General features: G+C 51.1%; 1 protein-coding gene across 2 annotated transcripts; it reads right to left on the bottom strand.

Annotated features, from left to right (window-relative positions):
- Nucleotides 1-1,197: 1,197 nt before the first annotated feature.
- Nucleotides 1,198-11,134, bottom strand: Slc16a5 (solute carrier family 16 member 5). 2 transcript variants are annotated; one of them, XM_050140361.1, is made up of 4 exons: nucleotides 10,791-11,134; nucleotides 7,805-7,948; nucleotides 5,171-5,980; nucleotides 1,198-2,883 (listed from the first exon to the last, which is right to left on the bottom strand). In XM_050140361.1, exons 1-4 carry the CDS (start codon nucleotides 10,987-10,989, stop codon nucleotides 2,627-2,629), a joined length of 1,410 nt encoding a protein of 469 aa, XP_049996318.1. In that variant the 5' UTR covers nucleotides 10,990-11,134; the 3' UTR covers nucleotides 1,198-2,626. The 2 variants fall into 2 exon arrangements, with proteins under 2 accessions (XP_049996318.1, XP_049996319.1); XM_050140362.1 differs by lacking the exon at nucleotides 5,171-5,980.
- Nucleotides 11,135-15,991: the final 4,857 nt, after the last annotated feature.

The raw sequence follows: 15,991 nt of genomic DNA, 5'->3' as shown, positions 1-15,991 counted from the left end.
CTTTTCCTGGCCCCCACGTCTAGGGTTCAAGGCTGTGGTTAATCCCTGCCCAGTACCAACCTGGAACAAGAGTTTTGCCCTGGTCTGGGTGCTTAAGTACTGAGGCTGCCCCGTGAAAACTCTGGGCCCAGTGGTTTTTGTGGAGCCTGTCTAGCCTGGTGAAGTACATCTCAGCTCAAGAAGGCCAGGAGTCTCCTTGGTGTCTGATTAGAAAGACCTGGGGACCAGGAGCCAGAAACTTGGGGACAACAGGGAAGCAAGTTACACCCTTTTGTGGCCGGGAAGGGCCTCAGACTGTCCCTAGAAGATTTTGAGGGGATCAGCAAAGTGTGGGTTCTGGAAACATTCAAGTCTCCCTTGTTTGCAGGGTCCTTTGGGAAAGAACCTCAGCCTTTGGATTTGTGCTGAAGGCAGAGTGACTTGGATTCATTCTCTGTCTAGTCCCTGGAACACAGTAGATGCTCAATAAATACTTGTTAAGGAATTTCGCCCAGAGATTTCTTTCTTTTTTGTTTTTTTGTTTTTCGAGACCGGGTTTTTCTGTAGCTTTGCAGCCTGTCCCGGGACTTGCTCTGTTGATCATGCTGGCCTCGAACTCACAGAGATCTGCCTGCCTCTGCCTCCGGAGTGCTGGGATTAAAGGTGTGCGCCACTACCACCCAGCTAGAGATTTCTTCTTTTGAACTTACTATGTAGCTAAGAATATCTCATCCTCCTGCCTCTACCTTCTGAGTGCTGGGGTTACAACACACACTTCTAGGCTTAGCTGAGGCTGGAGATTGAACCTAGAGACTGGTGCACACTTCCATTCTAAGCTACATTCCTATTCTCATTTCTTGTTTGCTTGTTGCCCTTGGATTGTTGCCATTATTACCAATGGGCAAGTGAGATGAAAGTTTCCTAGCGGGAGGTCGTGGATACCTTTCCTTTACTGTCTCCTGGAAGTGGACCTGTTAGCCAGCCCCAACTCCATTTTCCATTAGGGTGGAAAAACAGGTCCTGGCATTTTCCGTTCTGAGCACAAGCTATGCCTGGTGGCCAAGCTCAGGACCAAGTAGGGATCAGGAAAGCAGGGGTGGTTAGACACAGAGGCAGACTTTTCAGTCTGACTGTGACATAATCTCATACAGGCCAAACTTTTTTTAAAATTATTTTTATGTGTATTTATTTTTGTGTGTGCGTGCCACAAGTGTACCTGCGGAGACCAGAGAATGACTTGTGGTAGTGGGACCTCTCCTACCACCACGCGGGTCCCTGGGATCAACCCCAAATTGCCAGGCTTGGCAGTAAGCACCTTTACCACCTCCATCCAAGGTCTAGAGATAGTGACCACGAAGCGAGTGCACCGCTGCAGTACTGCTTTTGGCCATGAGGGGGCACTCGCGACAGCATCTTGAGGAGCTAGGCTAGTCCTAAAGATGCTTATTCATGCCAGATGGATATGTGGAGGAGGAAAGCTGGCGACAGCCATGAAAATAAAATCATTTTTCCTGATAAGGTTTTCTCGCTGGAGCCTGGTTGAGCTTGAACCAACAAACAAGACCAAGAAGTTTCTGCCAAGCTGGGAGAGCAGAGGAAATTTACTCAGGCCTGTTTTCCTCTTTATTAGTTCAGAGTTTATGACCCGCTGCCTGCAGGGAATGTTTTTGTGTATAATTCAAACAGTCTGTTTTCCCATTCCCTGGAGTGCCCTGCTGGAACAAGCCTGGGCTGATGACAGACAGCCCTGTGTGCTGACCTCAGAGGGCAGCACAGAAGTGTGTACGTGGGCATAACTCCAGGCCTCGGGGTCAGGCTAGCAACAACTGTGGCTGATTTAGCCCGCGACTGCCTCGGGGTTGATACCTCCAACACATCCCCAAGAAAGGGGAACTTCAGAAGGCCAAGAGCAGAGCACAGGCTACTGTTTGCTCAAGCCCAGTTTTACAGTGTTCCGTAGGCTGCCTAGCCGGCCAGCCTTCCTGCCTCTCGGTCAGCCAAATGTCTGCCTTTCCCTATGTGGATACAGAGTGGGGTAAAAGAGAAGATGCTGGTTCAGGCCCTGCTTGATGGCAGAGACTCCTCAGACTTCATAAATTCTGAGACGACCCAAGCAGGAGGAGCCCTACAGGACAGCAGTTTCCTCTCCTGTCCTCTCCAGAGGTATCAGGACCAGAGCGCCACCAAACAGCCACTTTGTCCCCATCCTGTATTGAGGCCCACTTCTCATCCTGGCCCTCCATCTCTGCCTCTCTTATGGCTCCAGTCAACGTGAGGCTCCACCTCTTGAAGCAACTCCCTTAATCTTCCTGACCTAAGGGGTCAGGGCTGATTATTTGGGAAGAGAGGAGGAGAAAGTTCTTGGAAGAAAGGAGAATTCTTCCGAATTCTCTGGAGGCCAGGGAGGACGAAGAGAGTTGACACAGGAAGGCTGGGTGGGAAGACCTAGGATGTCAGGTAGGAGCAACTGTGAGAGACAGCGCAGATGAGCCAGGCATAGCTGCTCACGTAGGACTCAGATCCGTCTTCTTGGGACCCAAGGAAGAAGGCCAGGAAGGCCCATTTCTACACTCTGCTTCCTGGGAGGAAGGTCTCTCACGGACCCCAGAGCTCAGCTCGGAGGCAGGTCGCATGTGACCTCTGGTGTTTAGACACTAGTCACGTAGCATATGCTTTCAGGGCACAGTTGCTTCCTGGCGCCGTCCTTGTCTTCCGAGCTAAGACCCTGCATTGGGGCAGACTCTGAGATGGCATCTTCCACCTTGGCTTGCCCATTTTGCTTCAGCTTCTTCTTCTTCTCCTCGGCGTAGAAGCCCCCGCCGATGAAGAGGGAGGCTGAGATGAGCAAGAAGCTTGAGGCGTAGAAAATGGACTTGAAGTTGTTGGTCATGTCCAGCAGGAGCCCTGAGGGACAGAAAACGAGTTACTCCCCCACAGAAGCTAGAAGGGGTCCTCCAACTAACTTGTGTATTTGAGGAGGGTAGAGATTTTAGATTCACAAGAAACTGGGGCTGGTACCTTGGAGGTGCACAGTAGATACATGTGGAATAAAAGGAGGGGAGGAAACACCTGGCTTCTGGCCTAGGCAGATGTCCTCCCCAGGAGAGAACCAAGGGGCCCTTTACCCTTGGTGGCAGGGCAAACGGAGAGAAGGGTCAGTGGAATCCGAGCTGTTTGCCCAGCCATGACTTTTGTCGCTAACCCTATCTTTTTAGGCATTCATTTGCCTGCAGAGCTTCCTGGGAAACTGGAACTCACTGATACTGGGTGATGAGGGCACACACCTTTAGTCCCAGCACTTGGGAGGCAGAGGCAGGTGAATATATGAGTTCGAGGCCAGCCTGGTCTACAGCATGAGTTCCAGGATGGCCAGGGCTACACAGAGAAACCCTGTCTCAAAAAAAACAAAACAAAACAAAAAACACAAAACAAAACAGCAGCAACAACAACAAAACAAAGCTGAAAAACCAAAAAAGCAATTCATTGAGCTGAGTGTAGATAGTCTGGCCATAGTCACCGCCACACCGCTTGAGTGCTGGCTATCCCCAGGACCAGCTTTCTCCCACCCGCCCTGATGGTCTCCCTCAGGTGTGCAGCGTGCAGTAGCCTTCCTCTGTGGGCCTCATCTTACAAATTCTGCTTGTTTTCCTCCTAGCATCAGCCCCCACGTGTCCCTTTGCTGCCATCCCTGAAGGTCAGGCCCAAGAGTGGGGCTTTGACCCGGTGCACTCTGTGACTGGTCTGGGTAGAACTGGACGTGTTCCCCTCTGCATTCTGCAGCTGGCATTCTAGCTCAGAGAGAAAGAACAATTGCCTGGGACTCACAGGCGGGAGAGCCAGGCTGTTAATTACAGTAAATGCAGGTACGGCTCTTATCCTTGAGTGTACCCTTTGCTTCGGACCTTGGGATCCTTACTGCAAGGCGGTGCCTTTTATCATTGTGCTTCACTGATAGGAGAAGAGGGGCGGAAAAGGTGACGACAGATTCACATAGGCCTGGAGTGCAAACCTCTTCCCTCTGTTTCTCCTTCCTTCTCTCCCCTTCCTTAAAAAAATCTTTTACTAAGCTGGGTGGTGGTGGCACATGCCTTTAATCCCAGCACTTGGGAGGCAGAGGCAGGCGGATCTCTGTGATTTTGAGGCCAGTCTGGTCTACAATAGCTAGTTCCAGGACAGTCTTCAAAGCTACAGAGAAACCCTGTCTGTCTCAAAAAAACAAAACAAAACAAAACAACAACAACAAAAAAACCCACCTTACCTTAAGTGTATGAATATTTTGTGTTCATGTGTAAATGCATGTCACATGTGTGCAGTACCCACAGAGGCCTGAAGGGGGCCCCCTGAAGCCATAATGGGATAGTGGGAACTGAACCCAGGTCCTCAGCAAGAGCAACAGTGTTCTTAACTGTTGAGCCATCTCTCCAGCATCTCCCTTTCTTAAAAGAGATTCATTTGGGGCTGGAGAGATGGCTCAGAGGTTAAGAGCACTGCCTATTCTTCCAAAGGTCCTGAGTTCAATTCCCAGCATCCACATGGTGGCTCACAACCATCTGTAATGGGGTCTGGTGCCCTCTGCTGCCCTGCAGGCATTCACACAGACAGAATATTGTATACATAATAAATAAATAAATATTTTAAAAAAAGAGATTCATTTATGTATTATGGTTGTTTTACCTGCATGTTTATAAGTGTACTGTGGAGGCCTGAAGAGGGTGCTGTACTCCCTAGAGCTGGAGTTATGAACAGTTGTGAACTACCACATGGGTGCCAGCAAGGAACCCGGTCCTCGGTAAGAGCAGCAAGTGCTCTTAGTTCTCTCTCTCTTTTCTCTGACGGGGAGGCTGAGACAGGGTCTCATATAGCCCAGGCTGGCCTCAAACTTGCTCTGTAGCCTAGGGTGACCTTGAACTCTTGACCTTCCTGCCTCCATTTCCCAACTGATGGGATTACAGGCAATGTATCACCAAGTCTGGCCAAGCCTATATTTTCATACCTTGATTGTCAGGTAGATAACACACTATAGCATGGTCCCTGATCTTCTGGGGGAAAGGTGAGGATCACAGATTCAAGTCCCTTGTGGCAATGGTAGACTGGGCTCAAATCTGCTCAGACGTTCTCCTTTGCTTTGCTCCCTAGGTCCTACCTCTACAGGCCCACCTGGGCCTGGCTGCCCTCCCTCCCCGGCTCTCACCAGCCAGCGGTGGAGAGATGAGAGAAGCCACGCCACACAAGACAGTGAAGAGGCCCAGTGCACTGGAGAACCGGTCCATTGGGACAGTGTCCATGAGGACCTCGAAGATGAGGATCCCGATGCCGCACATGGACAGGCTGTACACCAGGCAATAGCTCAGGAGCACTGAGAAGTCCGCCGACACTGTGCATATTAGGTTGGTGAGTCCATTGACAAGGATCGCCGCGGTGAACAGATACTTCCGGTAGGCAGCCAAACTCTTCCTGCCTGCCAGCAGCCCCGCCACCGGCCGCAAAAAGATGTTGCAGAAGCCGACGACTGACATTAGCATGGCCGCCCAATACTGGTCCACCCCGTGGTGCATGGCGTACGGCACCAGGAAGATATGCGGCAGCGGGAAGCCCAGCATCATCCACGTCACACCCACTACATATATGCAGAAGCCCATTTTGTGCCGAAGGAGGTCCAAGGCCAGGTGGTACCGGATGGCTGAGACGCACGTTGCCAGGCAGCTGCGCGTAGGTGTCTTGGGAGGTGGAGGGGGATCCTCTTTGGGCTCAGGGGCCACGTGGGTGGCAACCGGCCTCAGGATGGCTCCACATACACAGCAGTGAAGAAGGATGCCACCAAAGATGAGGAAGGCGCCTCTCCAGCCCAGCGTTTCCAGAAGGTATCGGGCCAGCAGCGGCCAGAGAGTGACACCCAGAGAGTTGCCTATGGAGGCCAGGGCATTGGCCAGGGGCCGGCGGCGGACAAAATACAAGCCCATCACTGTGATGCTTGACTGGAAGCTGAAACACATGCCCAGGCCTGTAGTGCGAGAGGGGACATCAGCTCAGGGACATTCTAGGACTTTCCACCTCCACACGGAGTAGGAGTCTTGGCTCATGTTGTCTCCTTTGGCATTAGGCCAGATACACTTCTCCAAGTTCCCATGATGGAAGGTACCTGACGACCTGCCTGCGAGCTTCTCACTGAGCTCTTCCTCCCAGTTCTCCTCTGCACAACTCTACAATAACCTTATCTTTTTTTCTTTTTAATCCAGGTATTATTATGGTGCATGCCTTTAATCCCAGAACTCAGGAGGCAGAGGAAGGTGGATCTCTATGCATTCTAGGCCATCCTGGTCTTTATAGGGAATTCCAAGCCAGCCAGGGCTCCATAGTGAGACTTTGTCTCAAACAAATTTTCTTCTAGAGTTATTAATTTTATGTGTATGAGTGTTGTGTCTGCATGTGTGTCTATGCACCATGTTCATGCCTGGTACGTGTGGAGCTCCAAAGAGGACATAGGATCTTCTGGAACTGGAGTTACAGATGGTTGTGAGCCACCTTGTGGGTCCCGGGAACTGAACCCAAGTCCTCTTGCCAGAGTAACAAGTGCTCTTAACTGTTGAGCCATCTCTTCTGACCCTAGATTTATTTTTATTTTTAATTGCACATATGTATATATGTGTATGTGTGTGTGTGTGTGTGTGTCTGAGTTCCATGCCTGCAGAGGTCAGAAGCGTCAGATCCTCTGGGGCTGGAATGATGGTGTTCTTAACATGGGTTCTAAGAACTAAACTCAGGTCCTCTGCAAAAGCAGTATATACTCAGCCACTGAGCCGTTTCTCGAGCTCTTCCCAGTGACATTTTAACATCAGCTATGAATGCCTCCCAAAGATTTCCTTTACACTTAAACAACCTAAGAGTTTCCTCCATCCTGGAAGACTGCGGTTTGACTTTGGCCTAAGTCCTGGGATCCATCTGAAGCCACTCTTGTCAATCACAAGGACCAAACCCTACACGCTCCTCCTCCTCTGGACAGCAAACTGATCCCATACTTTGTGACCTTTCCCAGGGCCGTGCCTTCTGCCTGGACACCACCTCCCCAGAGGGATCTCTTGCTTCTTTCTGTGCCGCCTCTGCCCCATAGTGGTCAGTGCAAAAGGAATCCCCCAGCCCTGTGCCACTACATACTCAGTCTCCCACCTGCCTGCCCATAGGTGGCGATCTAGGTCTCTTCCTCTCTGCAGTCCAAAGCCCGGTTCCTGACCCCCTCACTCCTCTGTCCGCTGTCTGTGGGGCAGTGGCTCACAATGGCCTCAGGGTTAAATCTCTATTTCTGTCCTTTGTCCTGTCTCCTCGCTCACTAGCGATGGAGCCCCTCCCACTAATAATCAAGCCCCTCCCAGCAGCAATCCAGCTCCTCCCACCAGTAATCCAGCCCCTCCCACCAGTAAATTCTCTGGTTTGCATCATTTTTTTCCCCTTCTTTACTGGACCGTTCTTTGTGGTAGCGCACACCTTTAATCCTAGCACTCTGGAGGCTGTGCAGGCACATCTCTGTGAGTTTGAGGCCAACCTGGTCTACATCTAGAGTTACAAAGTTCCAGCCATCCAGTCTGGCCTCAAATTCACAATGATCCTTAAGACAAGATCTCATTATGTAGCCCCGGGTATCTTTCCTCCTGACTCATTTCCTGCTTGGTCTCATCCTCTCAGAGCAGGAGGCTCTCACATCCCCAGCCCTGTCCTCTCCCGTACTCTCAAGCATTTAAACATTCTAATGGACCTATCCCGTGACTGTCTTTCTCCCCTGGGCTGACAGCAATCCCACCCACCCTGCGCCTTTGAGTAGCGTGACAGTTACCTGCGATCAATCCCGCCGTGAGAAAGAGCTGGCTGAGCGAGCCAGAGAAGGAGCTGGCCACCATGCCCAGGCTGGACAGCATGCCCCCTAGCATCATGGTCACTCGGCAGCCAAAACGTTTTATCAGGATGCTGCACAGGGGTCCTGTAGGCGAGATCAGTGGCAGTGGGTGAGCAGATCTGGAGTCAGGGCACAGTAGGGCTGGGAGAGGGGTTCTGAGAGGAACTAGTCAGGGCCTTAAGAGAGAACTAAAATCTGCTAGCTTAGCTTCTGGTCTCCACCCTTCCACAGGCTGGCCATGTGGTTCCAGGAAGGCTTGACGCTCCTTTCTGCCTCGGTTTCCTCCCCTAGAGAATGAGTGGTTAGACAATGTGACCACAATAAGGACATCTAAAGAGCATACAGAACCCTCCACTCACCTAAGCTGAGAACAATTCCATGTGGGTCTACCGATCTGGGATCATGACCTAAATGAGCATCACACCGTGGCTTGGGGTTCACCCTAGAAAGAGCCCCCTAGAACACTTGGTCTCAGTCTGCACCTCCAGGTCTTGCTCTCACCAACTCCACAGTCTTCTGGAAGATTGGACCCATCACTTTCCAACCTTGTGCCTTTGACTGGGGTCCTGGACTACTCTGCACCTCCTTGCTCTGAGCTTTGGAGCGTCAGGGAGACAGATCAGGCTAGATTCCCTCTGCCCTCTGTCGCTGGTTCCAGCCATTACCCAGTCTATGTACCGAGGACATGCACCTAGGGACTGGTAGCTCAGGGGGCGAGAGGATGTTCTGCTGTAGGCCTTGGGCTCTGTCTTTTTTTTTTTTTTTTTGGTTTTTCGAGACAGGGTTTCTCTGTAGCTTTGGTGCCTGTCCTGGAACTAGCTCTGTAGACCAGGCTGGTCTCGAACTCACAGTGATCCACCTGCCTCTGCCTCCCGAGTGCTGGGATTAAAGGCGTGCGCCACCATCGCCCGGCGGGCTCTGTCTTTTGAACACACAGAAAGACAGAGATTGACTGGGAGAGAGAGAACGATTGAACAGGGAGATATACTGGGAGAGGGAGAGAGAAACAGAGAGGCTGGAAGCAGGGAGAGCCTGATCTGAGGGATATAGAGAGGCAACTGAGAGAAAAAGAAGGGAGGGAAGAAGGAAGGAAGAAAGGAATCCAAACTGTTGCTCCCTGAATCCAAACTTAAACAATTGGCTCCCTGTGGAGAAGGGGCTGTCTCACCCCCAATTGCTTTCTTAGTAGCCCTACTACATCTGGCAAGTAGAAACCAGCCAGATTGGCCAGCTGTTCCTAGCTCTCACAGACCCACATCTTTGAGCATCCTGCCCCCAGGGAACATATACAATGGAGTTTCTTGTGATAACTTAAGAGGGCAGAGAAAGTGTATGCACACGCAGCACATGTATGTGGATCTTTGATGGGAGGAAGTGTGGTTTGAGTCAGTGTTGACACGAGAACAACAGAGGGAGGGTAACGGTCTGTCACTCAGAAACAGTCCCGCCAAGGCAGAACTGAAACAAGCCTTGGAAGGGGTGTGTCTTCCCCACCTCTGGGACTTTACGTGACTCGGGAAGGTGACCTTGGGAAGAGCTCCTATTCACAGGTGAGGAGGGTGTGGAGCTGGGATGGAGATCTTGAGCCACCTGTGCCCTCTGCCTGGCTGGGTATTGTTGTTCCCTCCTCAATCTCTGCCAGCCTTGCCCTTGGTGTTTGCGTTCCTTCCTTTACTGGCCAATATTTTGGGTGAGCAACAGGCTTAGCACACTTATGTAGGCGAGAAGATGGCCAGGCAGGAATCTCACACCAACAGAAGTTGTGTGTGTGTGTGCAACAGGATAGTGAGGCCAAAGCTGGCTGGTGAGTTGGGGTTTCCATGGGATGCCTAGTCTCCAGTCTCTCATCGAGACCCCTCCTCGACCTGCGTGATAAAGATCCACCTGAAATTCCCACTGGACTCCCCAGCCCTAGGGCATTCATGGAGGTTGACAATCCCCCTGCTGCACCATCACCCTCTCTCTGCTAATTTCCTTTTTTCTCTGTGTGAGAGAAGTATCTAGAATAACCAATCATTACTCTGATGGAGGGAGTGGCAGAAAGGTTGCTGGGGAGCTGGGATCAGTAAAGCCAAACAAACGTGTGTGTGTGTGTGTGTGTGTGTGTGTGTGTGTGTGTGTGTGAGAGAGAGAGAGAGAGAGAGAGAGAGAGAGAGAGAGAGAGAGAGAGGATAATTGGCTTTGCTCTCATTGACCGAGCCCCCTTTGAGGTCTCTTTCTATAGCATAACCCTCCTAGGTGCTGGGAAGATGTCCCTGGTGCCACTTGGTGTGGCAGGAGAACACGGAGAAAGGGAAGATGCGGTCTGTCTTCTCTCTAAGCTCCAGACTTTGTGTGTGGGGGTGGCTTTTCCTGTGACCCCTCTTTATGGCCTGTCCTTTCCTATCATGAAGCCACAGTGAGGATCTCTAATATACTAACAATTCACAGCCCCATGTATTTCCTAGCTCTTACTAGCTCCAGGAAACACGAGGTCTCCCCGTCATGTCACATGGGCCCTGGGCAGGATGCTGGCTATTATCTCCTTATTGGAGGGAAGAAAAGGTCCTGAGAGACGGCCTGGCCTGGGACTGCTGGTCCTAATGCCAGCGGTTACTCAGCCTGTCATTGAATGCCTCTGCTCTAGATCAGTCACCAGGAGGACTCTGGAATCATTACCTGGCTTGTGTGCCTCAGGTGCCACCCCCACTTTCCAATCCCAATGCAGCACAGACTTCTAGGAACAAGACTGGATCCTAGCCGGGGGGGGGGGGGGGGCAGGCCCTGATCAAATCAAGCAAATCTCAGGGATACATCCAGGAGGTGAAGCCTATAGCCTCAGAGAGAGGGACCTCGTAATTCAGGAAGATCGTGTGTCCCCTACCCCACAGAGCCCCCAGCAGACCCTTTCGTCCCTTTTCCCTCACCCCCTCTTCGAGATGCTCACCCCCACCATGGAGCGTGGCCCCCATGATAGAGGGAAACCATGAGGTCTCACTGTTGGTGGCCTGGAAGTCACGCTGCAGATCAGTGAAGAAGACGCCGATGCAGGAAGGGAAGCCCAAGGTGAGGGCCTGGGTGACCACGCAGGCCAGCAGGACTACCCAGGCCCATCGGCCATCTGGTTGTTCCAGAACCTGGGGCATTCTCAGCTCCTAGGATTGCCACAGCCTTACGGTTACTTTGTGACCACAGCCAGGTAGAGAAGAGAACGGGAGGCTGTGGTTGGCAGGCTGCCAGCCCTCCCTCAGCCCACCTGCCACCCTGCCTGGGTGACTCAAACTGCTTCTTCCTTATACTCCAGCCCTGAGTATCAAGGAGGGGCACCGCCCCCTGGGAGGTGGCAAGAGGCCTTCGCATTGGCCTTGGCATTTCCTTCCACCCTCTTCCCAGGGACAGCCTGACTGGAGGTGGCAGGAAAGCCGCTGGGGCGGGGCGGGGCGGGCAGTGGCCAATGGCACAGGTGGGTCAGTGGAATTCTCTCCAGCTATTACATCACCTGGGAACTGGCAGGCAGCGCCTTCTAAATCACTTGATAACTGTTTCCAGATGAGTGGACCATGGGTCAGTAAGGTCCTGGTGTCTCTCAAGCTGGATATGAATCCGTTTCCAAACTTCCTTTGTACCAAGCAGCCTTCATTCCAGCACCAACTTTCGCCACACCTCAGGATCAACCCAGTTCACCTTCAGTAAGCAAGCTGTTGCAGAGGGCATTCAGCAAGGACACGGGGCCTGAAGGCTGCAAGGGGAGCCTTTTGTTGTTTTGTTTTTTTAGATTTATTTATTTATTACGTATACAACATTCCTTCCTTTTGGAACCGCCTTATAATACTCCTTTTACGAGGTATTGAAGACCAAGAGTCTGAGCTACCCAGCTCGGCTGAATCCTGTTGCTAAGGACGTTTTTCTGAGCACACCCCACATACATAGAAATATGACACCATCTTCCCCGCTCCCTTTATTGCATTTCCTCTGCCCATCCCTATTTCTTTCCTTCCTTCCTTCCTTCCTTCCTTCCTTCCTTCCTTCCTTCCTTCCTTCCTTCCTTCCTTCCTTCCTCTAACTCTCAGAAAACCCTTTGCCTCTACCTCCTGAGTGGTAGGATTAAGGTGTGCATCACTATACTTAATTAGGTGCATCACCTGACTTAATTAGTTAATACTATAAAAGGAAGTCTTTCTTCCATAGTTTAGGGTAGCCCACAACTCTCTGTGTAGTCAGTATTGGCCTTGAACGGGTGGCAGTTCACTCAGCCTCCCACGCTAAGCTCCCAGCTGCGGCCTCTCGTTTATGCCCGCGAGCACCATCATTTGTGGAGACCACCATAAGACTTACTCATGCCCACTCATGCCTTCTGTGAGCTCTGGGCACACCAGACCGAGGAACAATGCAACCTCCTCGTCAAAGACATAAGAAGAGAGACAGGGTGGAGTGTAACGGAACACCAGTTCTCAGTCCGTGTCTGACCCTCCACATCTCACAGCCTCGGCCCAACAGATTGCCAGGTGACACTCGCAACTGTCCCCGACTCAGCTCAGCCTGTGGTCTGTCCAAGCGGGGTGGGGGTAGGGCGCTCTGCCTTTCCATCGCCTGTCTGTCTGTCCGCCAGTCCCTTGCAGACTCTGCCCCGCTGTGCTGTGACGGCTTCTTTACTCATGCCCCCCCCTTGTACTTCCTCTTCAAGATCATCTGTAACCTGTGTGTTCTGTGAGGTATAATGTGATGTAACTTGAGTTTTCTTTCTTTCTTCTTTCTTTCTTTTTTTTGAGAAAGGACTTTTTCAGTCCTGAAATTAGCTTTGTAAACCAGCCTTGAATTCACCTGCCTCTGCCTCCTAAATTCTGGAATTAAAGGGGTGTGCCACCACCAAATAGCTGACTCTTTTTTTTTTTTTAAGATTTATTTGTGGTTTATTTTTTGTTTTTGTTTTTTCTTTTTAAAATATTTATTTATTATGTATACAATATTCTGTCTGCGTGTATGCCTGCAGGCCAGAAGAGGACACCAGACCTCATTACAGATGGTTGTGAACCACCATGTGGTTGCTGGGAATTGAACTCAGGACCCTTGGAAGAGCAGGCAATGCTCCTAACCGCTGAGCCATCTCTCCAGCCCCTGGTTTTGGTTTTTTCAAGATACGGTTTCTCTGTAGCTTTGGAGCTTGACCTGGAACTTACTTTGTAGACCAGGCTGGCCTGCCTCTGCCTCTGCCTCCCGAGTGCTAGGATTAAAGGAGTGCACCACCACTGTCCAGCACTATTTGATTTATTTATTTATTTATTTATTTATTTATTTATTTATTTATTTATTTATTTATTTATTATGTATACAGCATTCCTTCAATGTATGTCTGCAGGCCAGAAGAGGGCACCAGACCCCATTACAGATGGTTGTGAGCCACCATGTGGTTGCTAGGAATTGAACTCAGGACCTTTGGAAGAACAGTCAGTGCTCTTAACCTCTGAGCCATCTCTCCAGCCCCCTATTTGTATTATTTTTAAGAATGTGTGTCTACACGTGAGTGCATGTGTCCATGGAGGCCAGAGGTACTGGATTCCCTGGAGCTCAAGTTATAGACAATCGTGGGCTGACTGTGGTGGGTACCGGGAATTGAACTCAAGTCCTCAGCAGGAGCCGTCAGTGTTCCTATTGACTGAATCATCTCTCCAGCCCCTAATGTGAGTCAAGCTGAGTCAAGCTGTGCACCCTCCCCTACCAAGACAGGGTTTCTCTGTCCTGTCTGGGATTAAAGGTGTGTACCACCACCAGCTGGCATAACTTGAGTCTTAGAGCTATCAGTAGACTAGAAGGGCTTGGGGAGGCAACTCAGAGGGTAAAAGTGCTGGTCAGCACGCCTGACGGCCTGAGGTTGGGTCCCCAGAGGCCACATGAAAAGTTAGAAGACTGAATGTTGGCCCACGAGATGACTCAGTAAAATCGCTTGTGGCCGAGACCAATGGCTCCAGTCCCCTGGGACCCATATGGAAGAAAGGGAAAACAGAGCGTGAATGCTCAAAAGTTGCCTCTGATCTATGTATACGCAAATAAACAAATGTGATTAATAACAAAAGCTGGCAGCTTGCATCTGTAACTCCACTACTCAAACTGCGTCCGGATACGAGACAGAGACAGGAGGATTCCCCAGAAGGCGAAGGTTGGGAACCCGCTAGCCTGAAAATTGTGGAGAAGCAGCAGAAATGATAGGAGAGATCCTGCCTCAAAACGAAACAGAGGGCAGGGCTGTCTCCTAAAAGCTGTCCTATGACATCCACCAGAGCGCTGTGGCATGTGTGTGGGTCCCCAGGCCGCCAGAGCTCGAGTGTACTGAAGGGCTTACAGCGGTGTGGTACAGGCTCCGGGGGACGCGAGGAGTGAAGTCAGTGACGCTGATACTGTTTGCGACTCTTGATAGTCAGCGCATTCTGACCACGTGGGAAGAAACAAACACACTGGTCCGTAGGCCCACAGCACAGCGGCTCGTGGCTCACCTAAGCTGGATCTACTCTAAGCTGTCTTCTTCCAGGCTCCAAACCCCACCTGTGCACAGAGGACCTAGGGGCTCTGCCTACATGGCTATTCCATCACAGTGTCGGGATGTGAGGGGCCTATGTCCAGGACGAAGGCATCACCTGCTTCCTTCTGCTCCCCTGCATGGGACACTTAGCGCCAGTAATACCCCTGAGCCATCTTTCTCCCAGCTGCCCCAGGAAACTGGTTCTGCCCTCTCTTAGTTCTTAAAGCGGATGGAAAAGCCACAGGTGCTTCTGGGGGCTCTCTACCCCAAGGTCAAGTTTCTATACCCTTCCCCAAGGCCAGCTCCGCTCCCCAACTCACCCAGGCTTTAAACCTTTGTATTAGCTCATTCCCCAGTTTACAAGCCTTGCTCCCTTCCTCCAGCCCTTCACAGGTTCCTCTCCTCACTGACCAGTTCTGGTTCTTTCTTGCTCTCCTATGAGCAGGCCTCTAGTGTAGCACGAACTCTAATTGTTTTTAGTAATAAAAACCTGAGTCAGACATAGGAGGTGGAAGCTGAGAGATCAGAGAAAGGGGCGGGGTCCTGTCTCTAGGAAACCTCCGACTGCCTCTCCCGGCTGAATTCTCCGACTCATCTGAGCTTCCTGTCTCCTCGTGCCTTCTATTCCTCTCTCTACCCAGCCATATCACTCCTGTCTCCACCTCCTTAGAGCTAGGATTAAAGGCATGGGATCCATATACTGGGGCCACCTTTGTGTGAATTCTGTTTCTCTTTTAGACTGATTCAATCTCGTGTAGCCCAGGGTGGCCTTGAATTCACAGTGGCCTTGAATTTACAGTCTGTCTCTGGAATACTGGGGTTAAAGATGTGTGCCACCACCGCCTGGCCTCTATAGCTAACTAGTGGCTCAGCCCTGCACCCTGATCTTCAGGCAAGTTTTATTTGTTGGATTACAAACAAGCTATCACCACGCTCTAGATGGAGAAATCTCGTTTAACGCCCTTATCAGGCCTGCACAGCACAGGTGCCTGTGACCTTTATACTCCGTACTCCCGACCTTCCTTGGTCCTGTCAGGGTTAGGATTGCCTCTTCCTGGCAATCTAGGAGACCTCTGCTCCAGACCCTAGGAGACCTCTGCTCCAGGGCCCCCAAACCAAGGTCAGTCAGAGCCAGGGCTTCGCCTCTGTACACAGGGACCCTTGTGTGAGCGCCGAGGACCCCGAGTGTCCTCTGGGACCCCTGCAGATTCATCCCTCCTGTAGAAGGGCTGCCTCCTCTCACGCTGCCAGAACGCCAGCGTCACACACATGCATTCCTGTGATTCTTCAGCCCCCGCTCTGCTCCATCTGGTCCCTTTTAGGACCTTGGCTGCTCTGGTTCTCAAGTTCTTGGCCCAAGAGAAATCACATCAGTTTTTCAAGATTTAGTCCAGCCTCCTTGATTGCTCTACGTTACACTAGCCCTTCTCATACTCTTTTGTATCGGGTTGTTTTTGGACTGCCAACCAGCTCCCAAATCATGACACAGAGACGTATATTAGTTATGAATGCTCGGCCTAAGCTTATGCTTGTCCCATGAGTTCTTATAACCTAAATGAGCCTGTTTCTCTTCATCTATGTTTTGCCTTGGGGGTTTCTACTTTTCTTTCATTCTGTATATTCTACTCCGTGTC

This window comes from Alexandromys fortis, unplaced genomic scaffold (genome assembly GCF_014885135.2).
Source record: "Alexandromys fortis isolate MF-2015 unplaced genomic scaffold, M_Fortis_MF-2015_v1.1 scaffold_39, whole genome shotgun sequence".
Classification (NCBI taxonomy): Eukaryota; Metazoa; Chordata; class Mammalia; order Rodentia; family Cricetidae; genus Alexandromys; species Alexandromys fortis.
This window is presented reverse-complemented; position numbering and strand designations above follow the sequence as displayed.